Here is a 27,885-nt window from a genome sequence, read left to right on the forward strand (position 1 = left end):
GAAAGGCAGATGAAACAAGGAACGGTATATAGTTTGAAATAATTCAGAACACTTTGTAATTTGTTTTTGAATTTCTCTTTTTATTAAAAGCAAAAATAACTATCAATGATAATCCATATCTTCAATGACCATCCTAATCTATTGGTAGAAGCAGTCCAAAAATAGAAGAAAAAAGGCCTCAGGTTAAGACCGTTTGCGGCTGCCTCTTACAAATCGTTCGCCCTCTGGATGTTTCGGGTAACTATTTGCTTACTGGGCAATAATACAGGACCTACTTCCAGAAGGAATGTCTCCAATATATATATATATATATATATATATATATATATATATATATATATATACATTGTTTTACAATGATATGAAAAATCTTGGACTAAGTTTTCTTTAATAAGGACAGTAATTAAGAAATTCCTTTTTTGTCATAAATTATGTGAGCGAAATAAAGTTCTCTATGAAACATCCATTTCATCCCAGTTAATCTAAGAAAAAATCACTAGCTGAAACATTGTCCATTTCATCATGTTTAATTTAGGAAAAGTGCTCTTTGAGCATCAGCTGTTTCTTCTTGTGTCCTTCCACAGAATTCCACGCTGGCTGACAGATACCATTCTATTCAAATTCTATAAGCATCCAATCAAAAACACAAGCCACATTATTTTTAGTGCTGTGATATTCCAGCATCAGTACGATAAAGACATCGCATGATGGGGATCACACTGACAGAAAATGAAATTGACACGACAGGACGGTGAGGTGAGGTGTGATCCGCGGTCGTGCCCTTCGACCCCGTGCAGTCACCCCGCCACGTTGCCTGAAGAGTGCTGCCCCCGCTGTGACTTCTGTCTGTACGAACGTCGCATCTTCCGCAACATGCAGCGATTCCTCCACCCCCAGGACTCCTGTCAGCAGTGTGCATGTCAGGTGTGTGTGTGGGGGTTGTGTGTGTGTGTGTGTGTGTGTGTGTGTGTGTGTGTGTGTGTGTGTAGATATTTGTGTGTGTTAGTGTGTGTGTGTGTGTGTGTGTCTGTTGTGGTGTGGTGTGTTGTGGTGTGGTGTGCGTGAGTGTGTTTATGTGTGTGTGTATTTGTTTGTTTGTTTGTGTGTGTGTGTGTGTGTGTGTGTGTGTGTGTGTGTACGCGCATAATATTGATTGTTTCAGGGATTGTAGTTAAATACAAATTAGAAATCTTTTAGAGATTTTGTTAACAGTGTACATCAGGTGTTGGTGTCTGTATACATGTGCATGCATAGTTTTGATTGTTTTGTTGGTTCTGTTACAGTTGCTGAATACAAATGAGAAATATTTCAGGGTTTCTCTTTTCTAGAGTACTTGAATAGAAATGAAAAATATTTTAGGGAGTTGAATACAAATGAGAATGTATATACCCTTTAGAAGAATCTGTTCATTTTTTCATGCTTTATTGGTACTTTTATTTATTTATTGACTTACTGTTATGAGTGTTAATCTGTGTACAATTTTTGTCAGTGCAGTACAGTGTACCTCTGAAAATTAATAGTTAATGGGTATGATGGTTTGTGCCCGTGTATGTGTGTATGAAGTGTTCCATATATCATCCTTAAAATCATACTTTCATCTGTGGAATAAGTGCATGCTGTATAATTATTGCACACTATCATATAAATGTGTTCGTTCTCCCATAGCAAGGGTCGGTGACCTGTGACCCCATCACGTGCCCAACCTTGACCTGTGCCCGGCCGATGCCCATGGCGGGTCAGTGCTGCCCGGTGTGCCCCAAGCTGTGCCAGTGGGAGGGGCTGAGCTATGACGACGGGGAGACCTTCTCCCCCCCCAACTCTCCCTGCGAGGAGTGCCTCTGTCGCCAGGGCCGCGTCCAGTGCAAGCGACGGACCTGCCCGCAGACAGTATGCAGACACCCGCGTCAGGAAGGTTGCTGTCCAGTTTGCAATGGTGGGTTGTTCCTGTTCTCGGCTTTCCTCTGGTGTTGGATGTTAGAATGAACATTTCCTGTCGTCTGACCTCAAGTGGCGGTGAGGAAAAGGGATGAAATTTAGCTTGGAACATCTGGTTGCAAGGAGGAGGAAGAATTTTGTTTATGTTATCCATTCCGGTGATTGTAGACAATGGAGTTCACTCAATTGATAAAGTATTCTGCAATGGATTGTGCCAAGGATAAAGTTTTTAAGTTCTTGCAACCCATTATGATATCCATGTACTTTATTTCTATGTTTTGTTTCATGTGTTCTTTTTTTGTTCTTGTCCCCAGACATTTTCTGTAAACGTGGTTTTTTTCTGCATCAGTAGAAATATCGTGTTAATAAACAAGTATTTGAAATGACGAAGGTAAAGGAATTTGTGTACAAGTTCTGGTCACTCTGTCGTTCTGTCTGGTCAGTAATTGATCCGATTGAGAGTGTTGAGCCGGTGTCAGAAGAACACAGGTTTTCACTCAAAGCATGCTGTTGACTGCAGGCTGCAACTACTATGGAATCCAGACGCCCAACGGGGAGTCGTTCCCCGACCCTCGCAGCCCCTGCATCTCCTGTCTCTGCCAGTCAGGGGAGGTCACCTGCCAGCCTAAGTCGTGCCCCCAGGTGCGCTGTCGCCACCCGGCCATGAAGGACTGCTGCCCGGTGTGTGAGGACTGCGACTTCCAGGGGCAGACAGTGATGAGCGGGACCATCTTTAACGACCCCTACGACGAGTGCCAGCAGTGTCAGTGCGTGGCCGGGAACGTGGAGTGTCAGCGCAAGGTGTGTCCTGCGGTCAGCTGCCAGCACCCGGTGCACAGAGGCTGCTGCCAGGATTGCAACGCCTGCATGTACCGCGGCCGGAACTACGTGCAGCAGCAGAGCTTCATTGACCCGGACAATCCCTGTGGGGAGTGCCGCTGTGAGGATGGCACGGTGACCTGCAGGCGACCCGAGTGCCCGGAGGTGACCTGCTCCAACCCCACGCAGGGCCCCTGCTGCCCCGAGTGCCGTGACTGCCTGTACAGAGGGCGCACCATCCGGGCGGGTGCCCGGGTCCCTCACGTGTCGGACCCCTGCCAGGAGTGCCAGTGTCAGAGAGGTGACATCTCCTGCTACCCCAAGGAGTGTCCACGAGCGCTGTGCCGCTACCCGATCAGACGGGGGTGTTGTGCAGAGTGCTCTGACTGCGACTACCAGGGCCAGGAGTACCGTGACGGTGCCATGTTCCCTGACCCCGCCGACCCCTGCAGCACGTGTCGGTGTGTGGGCGGCAACGTGATTTGTCAGAAGAGGGCGTGTGCACCGGTGTCATGCAGCCACCCGGTGCAGGGCCCGTGCTGCCAGGAGTGCGCGCAGTGTCTCTACGACAACCGGCAGTACGGGGACGGGCAGCGGTTCCCCGACCCCAGCGACCCGTGCCGCACGTGTCAGTGTCAGAGGGGGGAGGTGCGCTGCGTGCCGCAGGACTGTTCCCCGCCCTGTGCCCACCCCGTGTCCCTGCCAAGCCACTGCTGCCCCGTCTGCACCGAGGGGTGCTACTTCCAGGTGAGGGATTAACACACCTCCTTTCTGTTCATGATTCCTGCATCATAACTCATGTTCTGATGAATATAACTAGTAACAACTATACGAATAGATATACCTTGATTTCAGTTCACTGAGAAACATGGAAGGTACCTGAATATAACTTTCAGGTTTACAACACTAATGAAGTCAATGCTGTCAAATGCATTGGAGTTGTGCAGTTTATTTGTAAAATATATGAAATCAGTTAAATCAATTCATTTTGTTCATGCTGATCGACCCTAGCAAACCACAAATGAGTTATTTCAGAGTAAAATCCCCATCACTTCTCAAAACCAGGGAAAGAGGACCCAAAACAATGTCAAAAAGACAAGTTCATCGAAGTCTTTTTATGTATATATGTTGAAATACAGTGATTTTTGTGTATTGCTTACGTGTTTCTGCACCACAAATTAATTTGTCTTGTTGAGATTATAAAGTATTGTGTATTGTTGGTTGACATAGTGGCCAATAGTATAAACCATTGTGTAATGTGGGTTGACAGGGTAGCCACTGGTTTAAACCATTGTGTAATGTGGGTTGACAGGGTAGCCACTGGTTTAAACCATTGTGTAATGTGGGTTGACAGGGTAGCCACTGGTTTAAACCATTGTGTAATGTGGGTTGACAGAGGGTAGCCACTGGTTTAAACCATTGTGTAATGTGGGTTGACAGGGTAGCCACTGGTTTAAACCATTGTGTAATGTGGGTTGACAGGGTAGCCACTGGTATAAACCATTGTGTAATGTGGGTTGACAGGGTAGCCACTGGTTTAAACCATTGTGTAATGTGGGTTGACAGGGTAGCCACTGGTTTAAACCATTGTGTAATGTGGGTTGACAGAGTAGCCACTGGTTTAAACCATTGTGTAATGTGGGTTGACAGGGTAGCCACTGGTTTAAACCATTGTGTAATGTGGGTTGACAGGGTAGCCACTGGTTTAAACCATTGTGTAATGTGGGTTGACAGGGTAGCCACTGGTTTAAACCATTGTGTAATGTGGGTTGACAGGGTAGCCACTGGTTTAAACCATTGTGTAATGTGGGTTGACAGGGTAGCCGCTGGTTTAAACCATTGTGTAATGTGGGTTGACAGAGTAGCCGCTGGTTTAAACCATTGTGTAATGTGGGTTGACAGGGTAGCCACTGGTTTAAACCATTGTGTAATGTGGGTTGACAGGGTAGCCACTGGTTTAAACCATTGTGTAATGTGGGTTGACAGGGTAGCCACTGGTTTAAACCATTGTGTAATGTGGGTTGACAGGGTAGCCACTGGTTTAAACCATTGTGTAATGTGGGTTGACAGGGTAGCCACTGGTTTAAACCATTGTGTAATGTGGGTTGACAGGGCCGACACTACCAGGACGGGGAGGGTTACCAGGAGGAGTGCCAGGAGTGCACCTGTTCCCAGGGCAGTGTCACCTGTCAGCCTGTCACCTGCCCACCTGTGCGCTGTCTGCACCCTGTGACAGACGGGTGCTGCCCCACCTGTGGTGACTGCCAGTATGAAGGTCGCCGCTACTTCAACGGACAGTCCTTACCTGATCGCAACGATGTGTGTGGAGAGTGCTTCTGCAGGGTCAGTTTTTTAGGGGAGTACGATGTCTGGCTCACACATGTGTTGACATGATTCTGTGTAATAACCCTGTGGTTTGGTTGTCAGTGTGTATGTGTGCATATATGTATGTATGTGTGTGTTTGTGTGTGTGTGTGTGTGTGTGTGTGTGTGTGTGTGTGTGTGTGTGTGTGTGTGTGTGTCCATGGTAAAGTTTAACAAAATATTTTTCAGAGGAAAATGTAAATACTGGTAACCTTTCGGTTTCACACATGAACATGATGGTTTTGCCTCATGTTCTCTTTGGAACAATATATTTTCTGTTTTGTGAGAGTTTTCTGATGAGAGAGAGGGTGCAAAATTGTTATTGTTAATTGTAGTGTGTGTATAATTTTGCAAAATCATCTTTTTAACCCATGCTTTTCCAAGAAAGTTGAAATGATTCCACTATTGTTAATGCTCAAAGGAATTTGGTTAATGCATGGTTGAAAAGGTCATGCAAGTTTTCGTGACTCAAAAAGTGTACCTTGTCAGCTCTTGGTTCTCACAGCAAATCATACAGTATTGTGGGCTGGCAGGTTATTCATTTTGAATCATGTGTTGTTCTGTGGAACTAATACACATGTTGCCTTTTTGTCAGCAGATGTGTCAACAACTTATCTTTTAGAGATAATAAAGTATCATTTTGTGTCTTGTCTGTCATCACCTGCACAGGACGGGACGTTCAGCTGTGAGAGGAAGGCGTGTCCAGCAGCGAACTGCCAGAACCCAGCCATGGGCCAGTGCTGTCTGGAGTGTAACAACTGTCAGATGGACGGCAAAGTGTACCAGAGAGGGCAACGTTTCAACGACCCCTCTGACCGCTGTCGTCAGTGTGTCTGTGAGGTGGGGGAGCTTTTCTGGAGTTTGCTCATCATCTTTGTCAGTCTGTCTGTCTGCCTGTCTCTTTCTCTTTGTGTAACTGGTATAACTGTTTTTATCTATTTTTGAATTGGGAACGGAGTCTGAATTCTGGCAACAGTATCTGATTTTCTGATTTTTTTTTTCTGTGTCTTTTTGCTATCTGTCTATCTCATTCTTTGTCTCAACTTGTGTCGTTGTCTCTGTCTGTTGTCTGCTTTTACACACTCTATCTGCTCTGACATCATTCTTCCTTTCTTAGTAATTGTCAGTTGTGTAAGTGAGAGAGAGAGAGAGTGTGTGTGTGCATGCGTGCATGCATGCATGCGTGTGTGTGTGTGTGTGTGTGTGTGTGTGTGTGTGTGTGTGTGTGTGAATATACTTAGGTTTTGGGATTGAAAAAAAAAATTCTTTGAAGTTTCATTGTGTACGTGTGTGTGTGTCCATGCATGTGTGTCTGTGCATGTTTATGTGTGTATGTGAATATATGTAGGTTTTGGGATTTAAAAAAGAAAATTATTTGAGGTTTCTTTGTATGTATGTGATGTGTGTGTTCGGCTACGGGTGTGTATGTGTGTGTGTGTGTGTGTGCGCGCGCGTGTGTGTGTGTGTGTGTGTGTGTGCGTGTGTGTGCGTGCGTGCGTGTGTGTGTGTGTGTGTGTGTGTGTGTGTGTGCGTGTGTGTGTGTGTGTGTGTGTGTGTGTGTGCGTGTGTGCGTGTGTGTGTGTGTGTGTGTGTGTGTGTGTGTGTGTGCGTGTGTGTGTGTGCGTGTGTGTGTGTGTGTGTGGGGGGGGGGGGTGTCTTTGGATAGAAAAAAGAAACATTTCAAATAGCACAACTACCCTTCGTGACACAAATGATCATCACGTCACTGGTTCTCTCCCCTGTGCTGTCAGTACGGTACTGTGAGCTGTGAGCGGGCGCAGTGCGAGCAGTCCCGATGCAGCGACCCTGTGATGGACGAGTGTGGCTGTGGGGCCTGTAACGACTGTCAGTACCAGGGTCAGCGATTCGCCAGCGGTCACTCCTTCACCCACCCCAACAACCCCTGTCGCCAGTGCCGCTGTCTAGTGAGGCGATTTCCGTTGGTCTCTATTTTTAGCTACAACATTGACCTTTAGTCTGTGTGTTGAATACTTACCCAGCATGTGTGTCATTGAAGTGATTTTCATTGGAACAAGGGTTGTAGTTCACTTGGAGGAGGAGGAATTTTGTTTAGCATCCTGTCGCACATACTGATGACTATAGACACTTTGTTAAAGTATAAATTTTCACACTTGAATTTGAAATTATCAAAAAACTTCGCAGGTTTCTTGGCACATAAGAAACAGTGAAGACTGAGCTTGCTCCACAACTGAACAGTTACTGTCATCAGTGAGGGACTTTGCAGCTGGTATCCTGCATGTGTTAAATCGGAACCAGCACAACTGAACACTACCAAGATAAGTCAGCATATTGGTACGAGAAAGAAGAAGTAAATACACCTGTACAACACAATACAATACAATATAATCCAGTACAATGCAATGCAATACAGTACAATACAACACAATGCAATGCAGTACAATACAATTCAATGCAGTACAATAAAGTACACTGCAATACAACACAGTACAAACCAATACAATACAATACAGTACAGTACATTACAGTACACCACAATACAACACAACGCAATGCAGAACAATACAACACAATTTCTGTACACTCTCTCTCTCTCTCTCTCTCTCTCTCTCTCTCTCTCTCTCTCTCTGGTCCACCTTACAGAGTGGCAGTGTGAGCTGTGAGGACCAGGAGTGCAGTGTGACGTGCAGCCACCCCATCCAAGTGTCCGGGTGCTGCCCCCTGTGCACTGACTGTCTGTACGAAGGTGTGGTGCGGCCACAGGGACTCACTTTCAACTCCCAGGTCGACCCGTGTCAGCAGTGCACCTGTCAGGTAGGGCGTCACTGGAGTGATGGGTGTGGCTTGTTTAGCTGTCAGGTAGGGCGTCACTGGAGTGATGGGTGTGGCTTGTTTAGCTGTCAGGTAGGGCGTCACTTGGAGTGATGGGTGTGGCTTGTTTAGCTGTCAGGTGGGGCGTCACTGGAGTGATGGGTGTGGCTTGTTTAGCTGTCAGGTGGGGCGTCACTGGAGTGATGGGTGTGGCTTGTTTAGCTGTCAGGTAGGGCATCAACTGCAGTGATGGGTGTGGATTGTTTAGCTGTCAGGTAGGGCACCACAGAAGTGATGGGTGTGGCTTGTTCAGCTGTCAGGTAGGGCGTCAACTGCAGTGATGGGTGTGGCTTGTTTAGCTGTCAGGTAGGGCATCACAGGAGTGATGGGTGTGGCTTGTTCAGCTGTCATGTAAGATGTCAATTGCAGTGATGGGTGTGGCTTGTTTAGCTGTCAGGTAGGGCATCACAGGAGTGATGGGTGTGGCTTGTTCAGCTGTCATGTAGGATGTCAACTGCAGTGAAGGGTGTGGCTTGTTTAGCTGTCAGGTAGGACATCTATGAGAGTGATGGTTGTGGCTTGTTCAGCTGTCAGGTAGGGCGTCACTGGAGTGATGGGTGTGGCTTGTTTAGCTGTCAGGTAGGGCGTCACTGGTGTGGTGGGTGTGGCTTTTTCAGCTGTCAGGTAGGGCATCACAGGAGTGATGGGTGTGGCTTGTTCAGCTGTCAGGTAGGGCGTCACTGGAGTGATGGGTGTGGCTTGTTCAGCTGTCAGGTAGGGCGTCACTGGAGTGATGGGTGTGGCTTGTTCAGCTGTCAGGTGGGGCGTCACAGGAGTGATGGGTGTGGCTTGTTCAGCTGTCAGGTAGGGCGTCACTGGAGTGATGGGTGTGGCTTGTTCAGCTGTCAGGTAGGGCATCACAGGAGTGATGGGTGTGGCTTGTTCAGCTGTTAGGTAGGGCGTCACTGGAGTGATGGGTGTGGCTTGTTCAGCTGTCAGGTAGGGCGTCACTGGAGTGATGGTTGTGGCTTGTTCAGCTGTCAGGTAGGGCGTCACTGGAGTGATGGGTGTGGCTTGTTTAGCTGTCAGGTAGGGCGTCACTGGAGTGATGGGTGTGGCTTGTTTAGCTGTCAGGTGGGGTGTCTATGAGAGTGATGGTTGTGGCTTGTTCAGCTGTCAGGTAGGGCGTCACTGGAGTGATGGGTGTGGCTTGTTTAGCTGTCAGGTGGGGTGTCTATGAGAGTGATGGTTGTGGCTTGTTCAGCTGTCAGGTAGGGCGTCACAGGAGTGATGGGTGTGGCTTGTTCAGCTGTCAGGTAGGGCGTCACAGGAGTGATGGGTGTGGCTTGTTCAGCTGTCAGGTAGGGCGTCACTGGAGTGATGGGTGTGGCTTGTTTAGCTGTCAGGTGGGGCGTCACTGGAGTGATGGGTGTGGCGTGTTCAGCTGTCAGGTAGGGCGTCACTGATTAGGTTTAACTGTCGGTGTCACTGTTTGATGTGCACACGGTTTAGAGTGATGTGTGTGTCTGTTCTTTTCTTGGTGATAAGTAAGCTGTGTTAAGCTGGTGTTGCTTTGAGAGAAAGTGCTTCAAAGAATGCATGAAGGTTATCTTCGTGAATGAAAGAGTGTGTGCACTGTGTGTGAATTGGAAAAAAAAAAGTTACGAATATACTCTGAAATTATTCCAGGAATTTGTATCAACCATTCAAGAACAGAATAGCCATAATTTATATCAATATTTATATGGGGAAGTCTTATCATTGGAATATGGAAGATGATTGGGCAGAAAGAAGTCCTTATGAGTTCCAGGGTGTTGTCTAATGCATTGTATTGTGGCAGCTTCCATGACTGTTATGTCTTCTTAATCACTGCTGCTGCTGCTATAGCCATTACTGCTGTTCAGTTTTGTATACAGCCTGTATTTCTCTACTTACTATGATCAAAGTGCTACATGTATAAAATTGTTTAATGGAGGGGAAATCACACTTGTAGTACATTATTATGAGTGTTTGTATTTAGGGAATTACATATTGGGAAGACAGATGAGAAAAAAAATCGCTGTAAGCTGTTGTGACTTGATGTTGCTACCAAGTCGTATTCTGATGCCTACGTCTCAACTCTCACGTCCCGTGCCTCCTGCACTCACAGCAGGTCGCTTTGTGGACATGGTGTGGGTGTGAAAGTGGCATTCATTGGTTACCTGTGTGCCTTGCAGGCAGGTAATGTCCAGTGCACCACCATCACCTGTCCAGAAGTCACCTGTCTCAATGCCATCAGGCTGGACCAGCAATGCTGCCCCACCTGTCCAGGTAAGCTGCTGGACACCGTACAGGTATGCCATTTGGTCAGGGGAGTGATGTGGTCAGTTCATGGGTTTGTACACGCTTGCACATACACATACATGTCCACATTGTTTGCGCTTTCATGGGCACACACTTTAACATGGATATATTTCTCTGTCTCTGTCTCTGTCTGTCTGTCTGTCTGTCTCTGTATATATGTATATATATATATATATATATATATATATATAATCATGGGCGGGCACACTTACAGATATGCATGTACGCACACACACACACACACACACACACACACACACACACACACACACACACACACACACACACACACACACACGCATGCATGCATGCATGCATGCACACACAGTGTGTAACGAGCAACCCTTAAAATTTTAACATATTCTTCAGTGTTATTGAGGCTATTAATGTTAGTTTCTGATTTGATGAACCAGTTGATGCAGTATATGGGCAGATTTGAAATTATGCTTTGTATTACAGTATAGACTACATATATGAATTATATATATTTGATTTGATTTGATGTGGCTAATTATATAGCACCTATCCTCAATCGGAAACTCTAAAAGCTTTACAAATTCGGGGTCATTTGTACAACAGGCTGCCTACCTGGGACTGATGGCTGCCATTGGGTGCTCATCATTCGTTTCCAGTGTCGTTCAGTCAGATTTCAGGCACGCACACATACACGCTCAGATAGCCATGTAACACTTTACATGAACGACCATTTTGTTTATTTTCCCCGCCATGTAAGCAGCCATACTCCGTTTTCAGGGGTATGTTCTTGTTTCCATAACCCACTAAACACTGACATGGATTACAGGATCTTTAACATGCGTGTTTGATCGTCTGCGTGCGTATACACAATAAAGGGGTTCAGGTACTAGCAGGTCTGCACATATGTTGACCTGAGATATCAGAAAAATCTCCACCCTTTACCCACCAGGTGCCGAGATTCAAAGCTGGGACCCTCAGATTGAAAGTCCAACGCTTTAACCACTTGCCTAATGCACCCTTCATACATATGTGTGTGTGTGTGTGTGTGTGTGTGTGTGTGTGTGTGTGTGTGTGTGTGTGTGTGTGTCTTGACCAGTGTGTCATTTCATGGGCCAGACCTTCCAGGACAACGCCCGCTTCACTCATCCTGACGATGACTGTCAGACCTGTACCTGTAAGGTGAGAGAGGTTGGCTGTGTTGGTGGGGTTTTTGTGTGTGTGTTATTTTTCTTCGGGTTTTGTTTGTTTGTTTTTTGCTAAAGGCCAGAATGATCTAGTAGAGAATAGTGAAGCATTTTGGAAGTCAACATAGTTATGAAAAATTTTGTTTGATCTCTTTGATTTTCATTGTTTTGTTCTCTTTCCTTTTTTTTTTTTTTGTTGTTGTTGTTGTTGTTGGTTGTTTGAAGAGTGTGCTGTGTAAGATGTTTAGATGATTACAATTTTGAATCCAGTATGGTAGCATTACAATCTGATTTTGGGTTGTGTTTTTTCTGGATTAAAAAGAAAGCAAAAAAAGAAGGAAAAGAAAATCCAACTTCCAAAGAGTTTGGTATTTATTTTCATCAGCTGTCAGCCTTTTCAGCAAGGAAATCAGAGATTATTTCTATGTCAGGTTGTCACGATAATGTCATAGGTATGTGAGGAATGTGACAGGTTGTGGTGGTGACATCATAGGTATGTGAGGAATGTGACAGGTTGTGGTGATGACATCATAGGTATGTAGAGAATGTGACAGGTTCTCATGATGACATCATGGGTATATAGAGAATGTGATAGGTTCTCATGATGACATCATAGGTATGTGGAGAATGTGACAGGTTGTCATGATGACATCATATGTATGTAGAGAATGTGACAGGTTGTCATGATGACATCATATGTATGTAGAGAATGTGACAGGTTGTCGTGATGACATCATAGGTATGTAGAGAGTGTGATAGGTTCTCATGATGACATCATAGGTATGTGGAGAATGTGACAGGTTGTCATGATGACATCATGGGTATGTAGAGAATGTGATAGGTTCTCATGATGACATCATAGGTATGTGGAGAATGTGACAGGTTGTCATGATGACATCATATGTATGTAGAGAATGTGACAGGTTGTCATGATGACATCATAGGTATGTGGAGAATGTGACAGGTTGTCATGATGACATCATATGTATGTGGAGAATGTGACAGGTTGTCATGATGACATCATATGTATGTGGAGAATATGACAGGTTGTCATGATGACATCATAGGTATGTAGAGAATGTGACAGGTTGTCATGATGACATCATATGTATGTGGAGAATATGACAGGTTGTCATGATGACATCATAGGTATGTAGAGAATGTGACAAGTTGTCATCATGAAAAATAGGTATGTAGAGAATGTGATAGGTTGTCATGATGACATCACAGGTATGTAGAGAATGTGACAGGTTGTCGTGATGACAACATAGGTATGTAGAGAATGTGATAGGTTGTCGTGATGACATCATAGGTATGTAGAGAATGTGACAGGTTCTCATGATGACATCATAGGTATGTGGAGAATGTGATAGGTTGTCATGATGACATCATGCGTATGAGGAGAATGTGACAGGTTGTCATGATGACATCATATGTATGTGGAGAATGTGACAGGTTGTCATGATGACATCATAGGTATGTGGAGAATGTGACAGGTTGTCATGATGACATCATATGTATGTGGAGAATGTGACAGGTTGTCATGATGACATCATAGGTATGTGGAGAATGTGACAGGTTGTCGTGATGACATCATAGGTATGTAGAGAATGTGATAGGTTGTCGTGATGACATCATATGTATGTAGAGAATGTGACAGGTTGTCATGATGACATCATGGGTATGTAGAGAATGTGACAGGTTGTCATGATGACATCATATGTATGTAGAGAATGTGACAGGTTGTCATGATGATATCATAGGTATGTGGAGAATGTGACAGGTTGTCATGATGACATCATATGTATGTAGAGAATGTGACAGGTTCTCATGATGACATCATAGATATGTGGAGAATGTGACAGGTTGTCGTGATGACATCATAGGTATGTGGAGAATGTGACAGGTTGTCATGATGACATCATAGGTATGTGGAGAATGTGACAGGTTGTCGTGATGACATCATAGGTATGTGGAGAATGTGATAGGTTCTCATGATGACATCATAGGTATGTGGAGAATGTGACAGGTTGTCGTGATGACATCATAGGTATGTAGAGAATGTGATAGGTTGTCATGATGACATCATGCGTATGAGGAGAATGTGACAGGTTGTCGTGATGACATCATAGGTATGTGGAGAATGTGACAGGTTGTCGTGATGACATCATGCGTATGAGGAGAATGTGATAGGTTGCCATGGTGATGTCAAAGATAAGAAAATGTGAAAGGTTGTTGTGAAGACGTCAAAGGTATTGAAAAAAAATATGACCGGTTGTCATAATGACGTGGTAGTTGGAGAGTATGACAGGTTGCCATTAATGCTTCATAGATATTGAGAGAATATGACAGGTTGTCGTGATGATGCCAAAAGTATTTGGAGAGTGTGACAGGTTGTCATGAATGCATCAAAAGTATTGGGAGAATATGACAGGTTGTGGTGATGATGTCATAGGTATTCGGGGAACAACGTGACAGGTTGGCATGGCAGCATCAGAGGAATGTGAGGAATACGATGGGGTGAGTTTTGTTGACAGGAGGGGCGTGTGGAGTGTGAGAGGGAGCAGTGTGTGGTGGAGTGCACCCACCCCCGTAAGGATGTCTGCTGCCCGCGCTGCGACATGTGCTCCTACGATGACCTCCTCTACAACAACGGACAGTCCTTCCAGCCTGACAACTGCAAGCGCTGCCTCTGTCTGGTGAGTGGAACAGTGGACAGGTTTTTACAGTGTTAGTGGGTCAACAGGCTTTCAGCTTCTGACTTTATTTTTTATTTTATTTTATTTTTTTGCTGCCCCATTCATCTGCACCGTTTCAGTGGCATTACTCCCACGCCGCTCATTTAGATTCCCCCATACACTGCCACACCCGGGTTCGTCCGTCGCAGTTCCAGCATCGGCAGTCCACAGGGAACCATCGATGTTAGGTCGCCAGGAGGCCACACACCAGAGGAGACCCTGCACTGCTGCTGAGTCACTTCGGTGGTGTTCAGTGGTGCCTGTTCTGTTTTAACGTACTTGGGACACCACCTACTAAGCCCCCTACTAACGACAATAATGGCTTAGTCGCGGAGCCAGACTGAGTGAGCGTCCCTCCCAGAGTGAAGACCGCCACCACGTCTCTCAAACAACAGCCCCCCATGAATCTGCCGACACTGACGACATTGACAGGACTCACCCCAAGCACGGAAGTGGAGGGGTATCGAAACTGAGGTCACCATGAGAGCAGGGCATGAAAGGCCACAGACTTTGAGACTGTTTTGTTTATACTGGTGACGATGAAGGAGGAGGAGGATGACGATGATGATGACGATGTTGCTATGGAGGTCCATTTTGGTTTGGGACTGCGTGACAAGGCTGTACTCTACGCTTCCTGTCATAATGATATCCCGGCGTTAACCAGGCCCGAGAGATACAGACACTTGCAGTGTTGGTCAGGTAATTAGAGCAACACACCCAAAGACGCATTCTTGAAGTGGATGACACTCGACTGTGTGGTCCCATTCTCCCCATTTAAGCCCACAGCACACTCAACAATGGGTAGGAGCCGGCCCCGGGCCGAAAAACCCACTTCCGCTGGGATTCGAACCCGCGTCCTCCCAGCCGTCAGTCCGCGACGCTAATGCTTCTGACTTTTTAGTGAATGGTGAGGGGGGTTAACAGGTTTTCAGCTTCTGACTTTTTAGTGAATGGTGAGGGGGGTTAACAGGTCTTCAGCTTCTGACTCTTTAGTGAATGGTGAGGGGGGTTAACAGGTTTTCAGCTTCTGACTCTTTAGTGAATGGTGAGGGGGGTTAACAGGTTTTCAGCTTCTGACTCTTTAGTGAATGGTGAGGGGGGTTAACAGGTTTTCAGCTTCTGACTCTTTAGTGAATGGTGAGGGGGGTTAACAGGTTTTCAGCTTCTGACTCTTTAGTGAATGGTGAGGGGGGTTAACAGGTTTTCAGCTTCTGACTTTTTAGTGAATGGTGAGGGGGGTTGACAGGTTTTCAGCTTCTGACTTTTTAGTGAATGGTGAGGGGGGTTGACAGGTCTTCAGCTTTTGACTTTTTAGTGAATGGTGAGGGGGGTTGACAGGTCTTCAGCTTTTGACTTTTTAGTGAATGGTGAGGGGGGTTGACAGGTCTTCAGCTTTTGACTTTTTAGTGAAGGGTGAGGGGGGTTGACAGGTCTTCAGCTTTTGATTTTTTAGTGAAGGGTGAGGGGGGTTGACAGGTTTTCAGCTTTTTACAGTGAGGGATGAAGGTGGATTGACAGGGTTTTTTTTTTAAGGTAGTTGAATAGTTGTTCTTGGGGTTGTAATCTTCTTATACACAGTCTTGTGTGTGGGATGTGTTCAGCAGTGCTGTATGTACTTTCTCATAAAAATATGATTGGCATTTCGAGGCAGGGAATGGAGAGCAAACATCATCTTACCACCAGAAGCATTTTCTTTCCTGTTTCAGTAATAAAGAAAATGAAAGGGACAATGAAATGATATGATGAGTGATGTTGATGATGATAATGATGTTGATGAGTGATGTTAATGAGTGATGTTGATGCACAGGACGGGAACGTGGTGTGTGAAGAGGAGAAGTGTCCACCAGTAAACTGCCTTCTGACAGAGCAGCTGCCCGGACAGTGCTGTCCTCAGTGCAAAGGTAACGTGTCGCTTGCTTGTCCTGCTTTGTCCCCTGGTGTGCGGGGGCAGGGAGAGGGGGGGGGGGGGTCAGCAAAATGACCGACTTTCAAGGGGTGAGGAGATGGCTTTGACAAAAATGATAAACTTATGAATAATCAATAAAATTATTTCATTTACAAAGAAAGGGAGTTATGAATAGTAAATGTAATGATAAACTTTACAAATGAATGTACTAATGAATGATGAATAAATTTATATACTTTGCAAAGGAAGGTATTTATGAATAGCGAATTAAATGATAAGCATTACAACAACAACAACAAAAAACGAAGGTACTTGTGAATAGGGAATATTAATGATAAACTTTACAAAGGAAGGTACTGATGAATTATGAATCACCACCTCCACTTGCCCTGCCATACATAACAGACAATCACATTCTTGCACACGTAGTTACACAAACACAGACAGTCAGACTAGCTCACTCAATCTTAATGAAATCCCCATTTCTTTTTTCATCTTCCTCTCTCTGAGCTCTGTGAAGAGTCGTTGGGGCGCCGCACTGAACTGTTCACCAGATTCCTCCAGGTCTGCTGATTGTGTGTCATAGCTTTGGGTCTCTGTAAAAAAAAAAAGGAGTCTTGTCTGCCTTTTGAGTCTGTTCTGCCATGTTGTGAGTGCATCGTTGTTTCTGTGTATCATCACCCAACTCCTATCTCTCTCTCTCTCTCTCTCTCTCTTGCTCTCACATTCACTGTCACACACAATCTCTCTCTCATTCACAAACACACACACACACACACACACACACACACACACACACACACACACACACTAGCTTACTCACTCCCCTTTCCCCCCACTGTTCTTCTCCCTCAGCTCTCCGAAGAGTCAGTTGGGGCGCCAACTTTCACCACATTCTCCAGGTCTGTCAGATGTGTGGGTCTGTTGTTGTGCGTCTCTGTAAGTATTTTTCCAGTCCATTGTGGAATGCTGTCACTCCATGGTTTCTGTGGCCCCCCCCCCCCCAGGCTGTGACTACCAGGACCGTCACTACGCGTCCAACACCAGCTTCATCGTGCCCAACAACCCCTGCGTGTCGTGCGCCTGTACTGGGGGTCTGGTCACCTGTATGGAGGTGGAGTGCTACGTCCCCTGCGACAATCCTGTGCCTGTGCCTGGCCAGTGCTGTCCTGTCTGCCCCAGTGAGTGGTGTGTGGGACGTCAGCGGCCTGTACTTTGAGATTTCAGTGTTGGGTTTTTTTGTGTGTGGTTTGTTTCGTTTTTTGTGCCATTACAGTGCTGCCTGTCTGTGCCAGTGAGTTGGGGTGGAGAAAAGTGTGTGACATCATGGGCCTGTATTTTGAGATATCAGTGTTTTTGTTGTCTTTGTTTTTGTGTGTTGTAGTTGATATTGTTATGTACTGTTTTCAGTTTTGTTGTTCCAGTTAGTTTTGTATCTTGTTGATGTTGCAACTGTGTTGTTTTAAATTAACGTTGTTCTGATGTTTTGTGTGGGGCAATACTTTTGGATTTCACTGTTTTTGTAGTTCTTTTATGTGTGTGCTGATTTTGATGTTGTTTCTGTGTTGTTTCAATAGTGTTTTTGTCTTTTTTTGGTGAGTTTTTCCACACTCATATTTAGAAAATGGATCTTCATATTCGATGTGCATTTTGAGAATACAATACAAAACATTATTTGATTGAAGCATGTCCGTTCAAGAAAGTAGAAGTAAATACACCTGTGCATGATTATCCATTAAAAATATGAGCATGTGCAGTGTATTGACCAGTTACTCAGTGGCTGAGGGTTTCTTGCAGGTTGTAACTACAATGGCATCGCCTACAGGGACGGAGAAGACTTCAGTCCTAACGGAGATGTCTGTGACACCTGCCATTGTGGGGTATGTGAAACTCTGTGTGTGTGTGTGTGCATCTTATGTGGAATGGGTTTGTGGGTTGGGATTGGAGTGGGAGGATTTATGCGTGCAGGTGTATTGCGTGTGTTTTTAGAATATACACATCATTGTGCTTTTCATTGTAAACGCCTTGAGCTTTTACATCATTGGATTGGATATGCTGAATGTCCTCTTATTATTATCATCATCATCATTATTATTATTATTTTCATCATCATCATTATTATTGTTATGATTACCTGCCTGTGGTGGTGTCAGGACGGCCACCTGAGCTGTCTGCATGAGACGTGTCCCAGCGTGGCCAACTGCCCTGTGGAGAACCTGGTGGCCCCGGAGTCGGGTCAGTGCTGCCCCACCTGCGCTGGACGTGAGTGCACACCTGTCTACTCCTCACCTTTTCTTTTCTTTACACTTTGACTGCCATGAAAAAGAAAAATCAGCAGAAAGTGGTGTTCCAAGTCATGAATCAGTATCCAGAATAACCAGACAAAAAGTAAGAAAATGTATGTCTGGAGATATACCATTCTAGATCAAATGTGTAAATTTTCAGCCTTCCACAGTTATTTCCCTTCTTTTGATGTCATCAGTGATATTAGTATGACCCTGAATTCTACAGGCTGGGCAGTAACGAGATTAAAACCTCTTTTGCTGTCGTAGGCAAGTTTCATTGAGTAGACATTTTCCTGCCATAGGTGACTTCAGTCGACATCAAGGAGTCATGTAAAATGGACCTTTTTTCACATTGTAACAAAGCTTGACAGCTGCAGCCAACTTTCTGGTAACCTTCACCGTCGGCTGTGTGTGAAGTGAACAGTTCCATTGAGCTGTTTTGTTCGAACTGAATCGTGTGACTAAGAGCGTCGAGTCTAAAACATCTGGCGCTGGAGAGTGCTCTCACACAGAAATGTGGTGGCCATTCCATGGAAAAGTAAGAGAACCCATGGCAACAAAAGGGCTGTCCTTGGCAAAATTCTTGCAAAAAATACCACTTCAATAATAAACATACACACCTGCACAGAGGAGAAAGAAAAATGGTGGTGATACACTGTGGTGATGTAATACAATTTAATGCAGTGCAATGCAATAAAATGCAATGCAATACACTGCAATGCAGTGCAATACAATACAATACAATACACTACAATACAATACTCCAGCTGCCGTGGCAAAGTGCTTAGTGTCTGGAACTTATGGCTAGGAGGACGCGGGTTTGATCCCAAGCAGAGAAGGGTTTTTTGACCCACAGCCAGCTCCTACCCAGAGTTACGTGTGCTGTGGTCTTTTATTGGAAGACTGGGACCACACAGTCAAGTATCATCCACTTCACAAATGCATCTTTGGGTGTGTTGCTCAAATTTTCTGACCAACACTGCAAATGTCTGTACCTCTCGGGCCTGGTTAATGTCAGGATATCACTATGAGTACAGCCTTGTCATGTAGTCCCAAACCTAAACAGACCACTATGGCAACATTATCATCATCAACATTCTCCTCCATCATCAATGATTAAAACAATAATAATAATGAAAATATCTCATGTCTGTGGCCTTTCATGCCCTGCTCTCATGGTGACCTCAGTTTCAATGCCTCTCCATTTTTGTGCTTGGGATGAGTCCTATCAAGGTAATTGGCTTCGGCAGATTCAAGGGGGGTACTGTCGTTGGGCGGACATGGTGGCAGTCTCCACACTCAGTCTGGCTTCTTGACTAAGCCATTATTTTTGTTAGTGGGCTGCGAAGTAGGTGGTGTCCTAAGTATGTTAAATCAGAACAGGCACTACTGAACACCATCAAACTGACTCAGCAGCAGTGCAGGGTCTCCCCTGGTGTGTGGCCTCCTGGTGACCTGCCATCGATGATTCCCTTTGAACTGCCGATGCTGGGACCGTGACAAAGGAACCGAGGTATGGCTATGTATGGTGTGTTTGGAATGAGCAGCGTGGGAAGAAACCCACTGACACGGAGCACATAATGTAACGGGGGAAAACCACAACACAATGCAACACAACCCAATAATGTCATTGCCCTGTGTCAGTGTCTAGTGGCTGCACGATCGCTGACCTGGGCAAGATCACACGGCCACGACCGAACGACCCCTGCTTCTACTGTGAGTGTAAGGTAAGGGGAGAATACTTGTCCTTCGTGTCTTCATTGTTACCTCATAATTATCTGCTCTAACTGGATTGGTGATAAAGATTGCAGATTTTTTTTAATTCTGTTTATGGCAAGACCTGTTGGTCACAGGATAATTTATTAACAGTCTTAATAATTCATCATCTTTCACAAAGATGTTACAAGGATTTTGTGTTATGGATGTGTTTGATTCACAGACTCTAAAAAGAAGTATCGGCCATAGCTACTTTCGTTTTCTCCGCATAGGCGGGTAGTAGTTTGCACAGGACAGGAATCAGACCCATGCCGGAGTCTGCACTAGTGGGTCATAGTAAGTATGTTACTTTAACGTAATTTTAGGAAGAAAATTTCCTTTGTGTTATGTATGTGTTTGATCTTTTACAAAAAGGAAGTGTTTGACGTTTCTCAAAGATGTTACAATGACTTTGTGTTAAGTATGTGTTTGATCTTTCGCAAAGATGCTGCAAGGACTCTGTGTTAAGGAAGTGTTTGATGTTTCACAAAGACGTTACAAGGACTTTGTGTTAGGGATGTGTTTGGCCTTTCACAAAGACACGACAAGTCCTCTGTGTGTGGTCAGGATGACTTCAGCTGGGTGTGTATGAAGGAGCAGTGCAAGGCACTGGAGTGTCCACCTGACGTCCAGGTAGCTGTGCATGGACAGTGCTGCCCCACTTGTCCAGGTAAGTCACCCGGCTACTATCTCTGTCTCCCTGTCTCTCTGTCTCTGTCTGTGCCTCAGTTTCTCTCTCTGTCCCCTCTCTCTGTCTATCTGTCTCTGCCTCTGTCTCTCTCTTTCTCTCTAGCCCGTACGCTATATGTTATATATTGCTAAAAGTTCTTCCATTATTGCTATGCGTATCTCTATTTGTGCTTCGCTACTCACAGTGCATTACTATTGTAATATCTTTATGTGTGTGTTTTTTTCTGTGTATGTGAAAACCATCATGTTTATTCTGTTATTACTCAGTATTGTGTAGTGTAGACCCTACTCAGGGCAGGGACTGGATGAAAAAAAGCATGTTAGTTCTTATCTATTATTGTGGGAAATAAAGAATTTTGTCTCGTCTTGCCGTATCACCCTAACCCTCTCTGTCTGTCTTTTTGTCTGTGTGATGTGGCTGGAAAAGATGACACACCTGGAGTGAGAATTGTAGTGATAAAATGAATATAAAAAAAATTGTGTGGATTTTCAATAGTTTTAGATGTTGAAAGTTTGATTTTGGAAGAAGTGGGGTTTTGTTTTTGCTTTAGTGTTTGTGTGTGTGTGTGTGTGTGTGTGTGTGTGTGTGTGTGTGTGTGTGTGTGTGTGTGTGCCCCATTTTGGTGCCCACACACAAAAAAAGCAATTCTTCAGTAGCTCAAACTCATCCCTAGTGCTCTTTTAATGTTTGTTGAGAACATTAAGGTGTGGCAGGAAATGTGTGTGGATGCACATGTAATGTGTTGCTGATGTTTTGGATCAGTAGTTTAAGTATTCTATAAAGAGATGTAGGTAAAGTGTTCAAATTTGATTGGTTGTTGTAGCATGTTACAGACAAGCAGAAGCAGTCTGTAAAGTGTCGGAGTTGTATTTTTTTTTCTTCATTTCTGCTTTTGTGGGCTGTAACTCCAACTTTCACTCATAACTACAAGCAGGATTTTACATGCTTAACCAGTCGTATGACACATCTCTCCACCCCCATATTGGCAGCCATACTCTGTGTGCATGCCAGGTATGTTCATGTTTCCATAACCCACCCAGCAAACACTATAAGGATTGCAGTATTTTTAACATGTGTTTTTGATGTTCTGTTTATAAACACAAAGGGGAAGAAGGCACTAGGAGGTGTGCAATGATGTTGACCTGGGAGAAGAGACAGAGCTACACCCACCAGGCACTGATACTGGGATCAAACCCAGGACCCTCACATTGAAAGCCCACCAGGCACTGATACTGGGATCAAACCCAGGACCCTCACATTGAAAGCCCACCAGGCACTGATACTGGGATCAAACCCAGGACCCTCACATTGAAAGCCCACCAGGCACTGATACTGGGATCAAACCCAGGACCCTCACATTGAAAGTCTAGTACTTTAATCATCTGGTTGGTCAGTATAAAGTGTCAAAAAGTGATACATTGTTGCAGCATGCTACGACAGAGCAGAAGCCGTCTATCATCACGAAGGAGACCGATGGACAGCCGTGGAGAATCCTTGCATCTCTTGCGTCTGTCAGGTACCTCAGCTTGACTTGTGTTTTTTGCTGATGTGTCTTACATATTGACAAGGTGCTGAGTTAGAGTTGGGGTGGATGGGAGACCTGTGGATGACATTGGAAATTGAAGCCCACTGTTGGGTTGTTGTTGGTGTTGGATGTGATGAAACAACATTTGTTTTGCACTGCTAGCAAGGATCATCGTGCTGTCATACTGAAATGTTGTCTGTGACTGTTCACGTCATCCTTTAGTCCATGACAGGAACATTTAAAGTGCATCTTGACCCAAGGTGAGCATCAACAATAAAAGAAAGAAAAGAAAACATAATTGGTGAAATCTGAGTGACTAATGTTATGTTTTTTTCTCAATAATTTATCAGGCATATGTGTGTGTGAAGAAGTATGGATGTTTTTTTTATACTTGCCATGCATTTTGCTTTAAAAAAAAAAAAAAAATAAAAACAGAAAGGAAAGGAACCTGTGTATAAGTTCTCTCTGAAGACCTGCCTTCCATCATGCCCCACCCCTCTCCATGATATTTGTGTATAGGTTCTCTCTGAAGACCTGCCTTCCATCATGCCCCACCCCTCTCCATGATATTTGTGTATAGGTTCTCTCTGAAGACCTGCCTTCCATCATGCCCCCCCCCCACCACCCCCACCACCACCCCCTCACCATGATATTTACATCCTTCAGCATGATTGCAGTTCAGAAAAATTGTGTGTCTGATGAACTTTCCATGGCTGGCCGTGTAAGGCTAGAGGTGAAGAAGTTGGGATTAAACTGTATATTGGTTTTGCAACATGTGAAATGACACATTTAAGAGGGGAGGAGAAACAACAAATCTGCTGCCAGAAGTTTTTGGGTCAAATAGTACCTTGAAAGTTTGTTAAAAGTGATTAGTCATTGATCCAACAAGTGTGTGCTATGTGCACGGTGGAAAAATCACAGGTGTGTTGGTAAAGTGTGTGTTGTGTACAGGGTGGAGAAATCACAGGTGTGTTGGTGAAGTGTGTGTTGTGTACAGGGTGGAGAAATCACAGGTGTGTTGGTGAAGTGTGTGTTGTGTACAGGGTGGAGAAATCACAGGTGTGTTGGTGAAGTGTGTGTTGTGTGCACGGTGGAGAAATCACAGGTGTGTTGGTGAAGTGTGTGTTGTGTACAGGGTGGAGAAATCACAGGTGTGTTGGTGAAGTGTGTGTTGTGTACAGGGTGGAGAAATCACAGGTGTGTTGGTGAAGTGTGTGTTGTGTGCACGGTGGAGAAATCACAGGTGTGTTGGTGAAGTGTGTGTTGTGTGCAGGGTGGAGAAATCACAGGTGTGTTGGTGAAGTGTGTGTTGTGTGCAGGGTGGAGAAATCACAGGTGTGTTGGTGAAGTGTGTGCTATGTGCACGGTGGAAAAATCACAGGTGTGTTGGTAAAGTGTGTGTTGTGTACAGGGTGGAGAAATCACAGGTGTGTTGGTGAAGTGTGTGTTGTGTACAGGGTGGAGAAATCACAGGTGTGTTGGTGAAGTGTGTGTTGTGTACAGGGTGGAGAAATCACAGGTGTGTTGGTGAAGTGTGTGTTGTGTGCACGGTGGAGAAATCACAGGTGTGTTGGTGAAGTGTGTGTTGTGTACAGGGTGGAGAAATCACAGGTGTGTTGGTGAAGTGTGTGTTGTGTACAGGGTGGAGAAATCACAGGTGTGTTAGTGAAGTGTGTGTTGTGTGCACGGTGGAGAAATCACAGGTGTGTTGGTGAAGTGTGTGTTGTGTGCAGGGTGGAGAAATCACAGGTGTGTTGGTGAAGTGTGTGTTGTGTGCAGGGTGGAGAAATCACAGGTGTGTTGGTGAAGTGTGTGTTGTGTACAGGGTGGAGAAATCACAGGTGTGTTGGTGAAGTGTGTGTTGTGTACAGGGTGGAGAAACACAGGTGTGTTGGTGAAGTGTGTGTGTACAGGGTGGGAAATCACAGGTGTGTTGGAAGTGTGGTACAGGGTGGAGAAATCACAGGTGTGTTGGTGAAGTGTGTGTTGTGTACAGGGTGGAGAAATCACAGGTGTGTTGGTGAAGTGTGTGTTGTGTACAGGGTGGAGAAAATCACAGGTGTGTTGGTGAAGTGTGTGTTGTGTACAGGGTGGAGAAATCACAGGTGTGTTGGTGCGAAGAGTGTGTTGTGTACAGGGTGGAGAAATCACAGGTGTGTTGGTGAAGTGTGTGTTGTGTACAGGGTGGAGAAATCACAGGTGTGTTGGTGAAGTGTGTGTTGTGTACAGGGTGGAGAAATCACAGGTGTGTTGGTGAAGTGTGTGTTGTGTACAGGGTGGAGAAATCACAGGTGTGTTGGTGAAGTGTGTGTTGTGTACAGGGTGGAGAAATCACAGGTGTGTTGGTGAAGTGTGTGTTGTGTACAGGGTGGAGAAATCACAGGTGTGTTGGTGAAGTGTGTGTTGTGTGCAGGGTGGAGAAATCACAGGTGTGTTGGTGAAGTGTGTGTTGTGTACAGGGTGGAGAAATCACAGGTGTGTTGGTGAAGTGTGTGTTGTGTGCAGGGTGGAGAAATCACAGGTGTGTTGGTGAAGTGTGTGTTGTGTACAGGGTGGAGAAATCACAGGTGTGTTGGTGAAGTGTGTGTTGTGTACAGGGTGGAGAAATCACAGGTGTGTTGGTGAAGTGTGTGTTGTGTACAGGGTGGAGAAATCACAGGTGTGTTGGTGAAGTGTGTGTTGTGTACAGGGTGGAGAAATCACAGGTGTGTTGGTGAAGTGTGTGTTGTGTACAGGGTGGAGAAATCACAGGTGTTGGTGAAGTGTGTGTTGTGTAGCCGGTGGAGAAATCACAGGTGTGTTGGTGAAGTGTGTGTTGTGTACAGGTGGAAATCAAGTGTTGATTCTTAAGTGTGTAGTGTGTAATATGGTGGAGAAAACACAGAGGTCTGTGTTGTGAAGTTGTTTTTTGTTCGCTTGGGGTGTAATCACAGTGTATTATACAAGAGGTGTTTAATGTTACAGGTGGAAAATCTCACAGGGATATTGTGTGTGGAGGTATGTTTGTGTCCGTGAGAAACACAGAACTATGTTGGTATTTAAATGTGTTTTTGATGTTGGTAAAACACAAGGGGGAGTGGGGTGTGATGATGTTGACCTGGGGGAGACAGATACACCAGGCTGTTGGGATCAAACCGTGCTATTGATGCGCACCAGGAGATACTCAACAGGTGATTGTAGCAAGGCCTGTTGTGATACAGGGTGCATGAAACACAGGATGTTGGTCAACCGGATCATTGAAGTCTAGAAATCATCTGGTGGTGCTAGTGTCAAAGTGATGTTGTTGTCACATGTGGAGCAAAGCCGTTGTTCGGTGACGATGTGGGACAGGTGGAGAATCACTCTGGTCTGTGTAAGTGTTGTGTTTGTGATTACAGGTATGAAATGCTCAGGTTAGGTTGGTGAGGAGATGTGGATACATTGGAGAAATTGACCATGTTGGTGTGTTGTTGGTAGGGTGGAGAAATCACAGTTGTTTGAGAAAGCAAGGGTCTGTGTGCAACGGGTGGACGTTACTCACTTTAGTTGAAGGACATTTAAAGTGATTTGCCAGGTGACAGAATGAAGAAAAGAAATCAAGTGGTGTTGGTGAAATGTTATGTTTTTCTCAATAATTTATCAGTGTTAAGTTGTGTAGGGTGGAGAAACACAGTTGGTGTTTTTGAACTTGATGCATTTTGCTTTAAAAAAAACACAAGGAGGAACTTGGTATAAGTTCTTCTGTAGACTGCTTCAGCTGGCAGCACATCCATGTGATTGGGTGATAGGTTTCTCTGATACGTGGTGCCATATCCACCTCACAGTGTGTTGGTTGAAGTTGTGTATAGTGTCCGTGAAGAATCCACATGCTTTGTGAAGTTGTGTTTAGTTCCTGCTGAAAACTCTCACAGTGTGTTGTATTTGTGATGGGTTTTCTTTGGAAGACTGGCTTATCAAACTCACATGTTTTGGTGTATAGGTGTTCTCTGAAGGTGCTACAATCATCAACATGTATTGGTGTAAGTGTTCTTTGAAGACTGTTCAACACATCAACATGATTGTGTTGGTGAAGTGTGTGTTGTGTACAGGGTGGAGAAATCACAGGTGTGTTGGTGAAGTGTGTGTTGTGTACAGGGTGGAGAAATCACAGGTGTGTTGGTGAAGTGTGTGTTGTGTACAGGGTGGAGAAATCACAGGTGTGTTGGTGAAGTGTGTGTTGTGTACAGGGTGGAGAAATCACAGGTGTGTTGGTGAAGTGTGTGTTGTGTAGCAGGGTGAGAAATCACAGGTGTGTTGGTGAAGTGTGTGTTGTGTACAGGGTGGAGAAATCACAGGTGTGTTGGTGAAGTGTGTGTTGTGTACAGGGTGGAGAAATCACAGGTGTGTTGGTGAAGTGTGTGTTGTGTACAGGGTGGAGAAATCACAGGTGTGTTGGTGAAGTGTGTGTTGTGTACAGGGTGGAGAAATCACAGGTGTGTTGGTGAAGTGTGTGTTGTGTGCAGGGTGGAGAAATCACAGGTGTGTTGGTGAAGTGTGTGTTGTGTACAGGGTGGAGAAATCACAGGTGTGTTGGTGAAGTGTGTGTTGTGTACAGGGTGGAGAAATCACAGGTGTGTTGGTGAAGTGTGTGTTGTGTACAGGGTGGAGAAATCACAGGTGTGTTGGTGAAGTGTGTGTTGTGTACAGGGTGGAGAAATCACAGGTGTGTTGGTGAAGTGTGTGTTGTGTGCAGGGTGGAGAAATCACAGGTGTGTTGGTGAAGTGTGTGTTGTGTACAGGGTGGAGAAATCACAGGTGTGTTGGTGAAGTGTGTGTTGTGTACAGGGTGGAGAAATCACAGGTGTGTTGGTGAAGTGTGTGTTGTGTACAGGGTGGAGAAATCACAGGTGTGTTGGTGAAGTGTGTGTTGTGTACAGGGTGGAGAAATCACAGGTGTGTTGGTGAAGTGTGTGTTGTGTGCAGGGTGGAGAAATCACAGGTGTGTTGGTGAAGTGTGTGTTGTGTACAGGGTGGAGAAATCACAGGTGTGTTGGTGAAGTGTGTGTTGTGTACAGGGTGGAGAAATCACAGGTGTGTTGGTGAAGTGTGTGTTGTGTGCAGGGTGGAGAAATCACAGGTGTGTTGGTGAAGTGTGTGTTGTGTGCAGGGTGGAGAAATCACAGGTGTGTTGGTGAAGTGTGTGTTGTGTGCAGGGTGGAGAAATCACAGGTGTGTTGGTGAAGTGTGTGTTGTGTACAGGGTGGAGAAATCACAGGTGTGTTGGTGAAGTGTGTGTTGTGTACAGGGTGGAGAAATCACAGGTGTGTTGGTGAAGTGTGTGTTGTGTACAGGGTGGAGAAATCACAGGTGTGTTGGTGAAGTGTGTGCTGTGTGCAGGGTGGAGAAATCACAGGTGTGTTGGTGAAGTGTGTGTTGTGTGCAGGGTGGAGAAATCACAGGTGTGTTGGTGAAGTGTGTGTTGTGTACAGGGTGGAGAAATCACGTGCGTGATGGAGGAGTGCCCTCCCTTGTCGTGCGGGCCGCTGGAGCGAGTGATCCATGAGGAGGGTCAGTGCTGTGAGAGGTGTCAGCTGGTGGCTGAGGCCAAGTGCTACT

General features: G+C 45.1%; 1 protein-coding gene across 2 annotated transcripts in view; it reads left to right on the forward strand.

Moving 5' to 3' along the window:
- Window positions 1-27,885, forward strand: part of LOC143283093 (uncharacterized) — a 144,755-nt gene that overhangs the window by 95,582 nt on the left and 21,288 nt on the right. For both annotated transcript variants that reach the window (XM_076589166.1, XM_076589167.1), the window contains exons 35-52: window positions 748-924; window positions 1,666-1,933; window positions 2,456-3,501; window positions 4,867-5,097; window positions 5,788-5,958; window positions 6,870-7,043; window positions 7,741-7,911; window positions 10,125-10,218; window positions 11,324-11,406; window positions 13,949-14,110; window positions 15,957-16,050; window positions 17,063-17,236; window positions 17,853-17,935; window positions 18,209-18,317; window positions 19,985-20,067; window positions 20,663-20,765; window positions 22,214-22,302; window positions 27,759-27,885. The exon at window positions 27,759-27,885 is cut by the window's right edge and continues 20 nt beyond it. In XM_076589166.1, the coding sequence (XP_076445281.1) occupies window positions 748-924; window positions 1,666-1,933; window positions 2,456-3,501; window positions 4,867-5,097; window positions 5,788-5,958; window positions 6,870-7,043; window positions 7,741-7,911; window positions 10,125-10,218; window positions 11,324-11,406; window positions 13,949-14,110; window positions 15,957-16,050; window positions 17,063-17,236; window positions 17,853-17,935; window positions 18,209-18,317; window positions 19,985-20,067; window positions 20,663-20,765; window positions 22,214-22,302; window positions 27,759-27,885 (3,439 nt within the window). The remainder of the gene's footprint in view (window positions 1-747; window positions 925-1,665; window positions 1,934-2,455; window positions 3,502-4,866; window positions 5,098-5,787; window positions 5,959-6,869; window positions 7,044-7,740; window positions 7,912-10,124; window positions 10,219-11,323; window positions 11,407-13,948; window positions 14,111-15,956; window positions 16,051-17,062; window positions 17,237-17,852; window positions 17,936-18,208; window positions 18,318-19,984; window positions 20,068-20,662; window positions 20,766-22,213; window positions 22,303-27,758) is intronic.

This window comes from Babylonia areolata, chromosome 6, assembly GCF_041734735.1.
Source record: "Babylonia areolata isolate BAREFJ2019XMU chromosome 6, ASM4173473v1, whole genome shotgun sequence".
Lineage (NCBI taxonomy): Eukaryota > Metazoa > Mollusca > Gastropoda > Neogastropoda > Buccinidae > Babylonia > Babylonia areolata.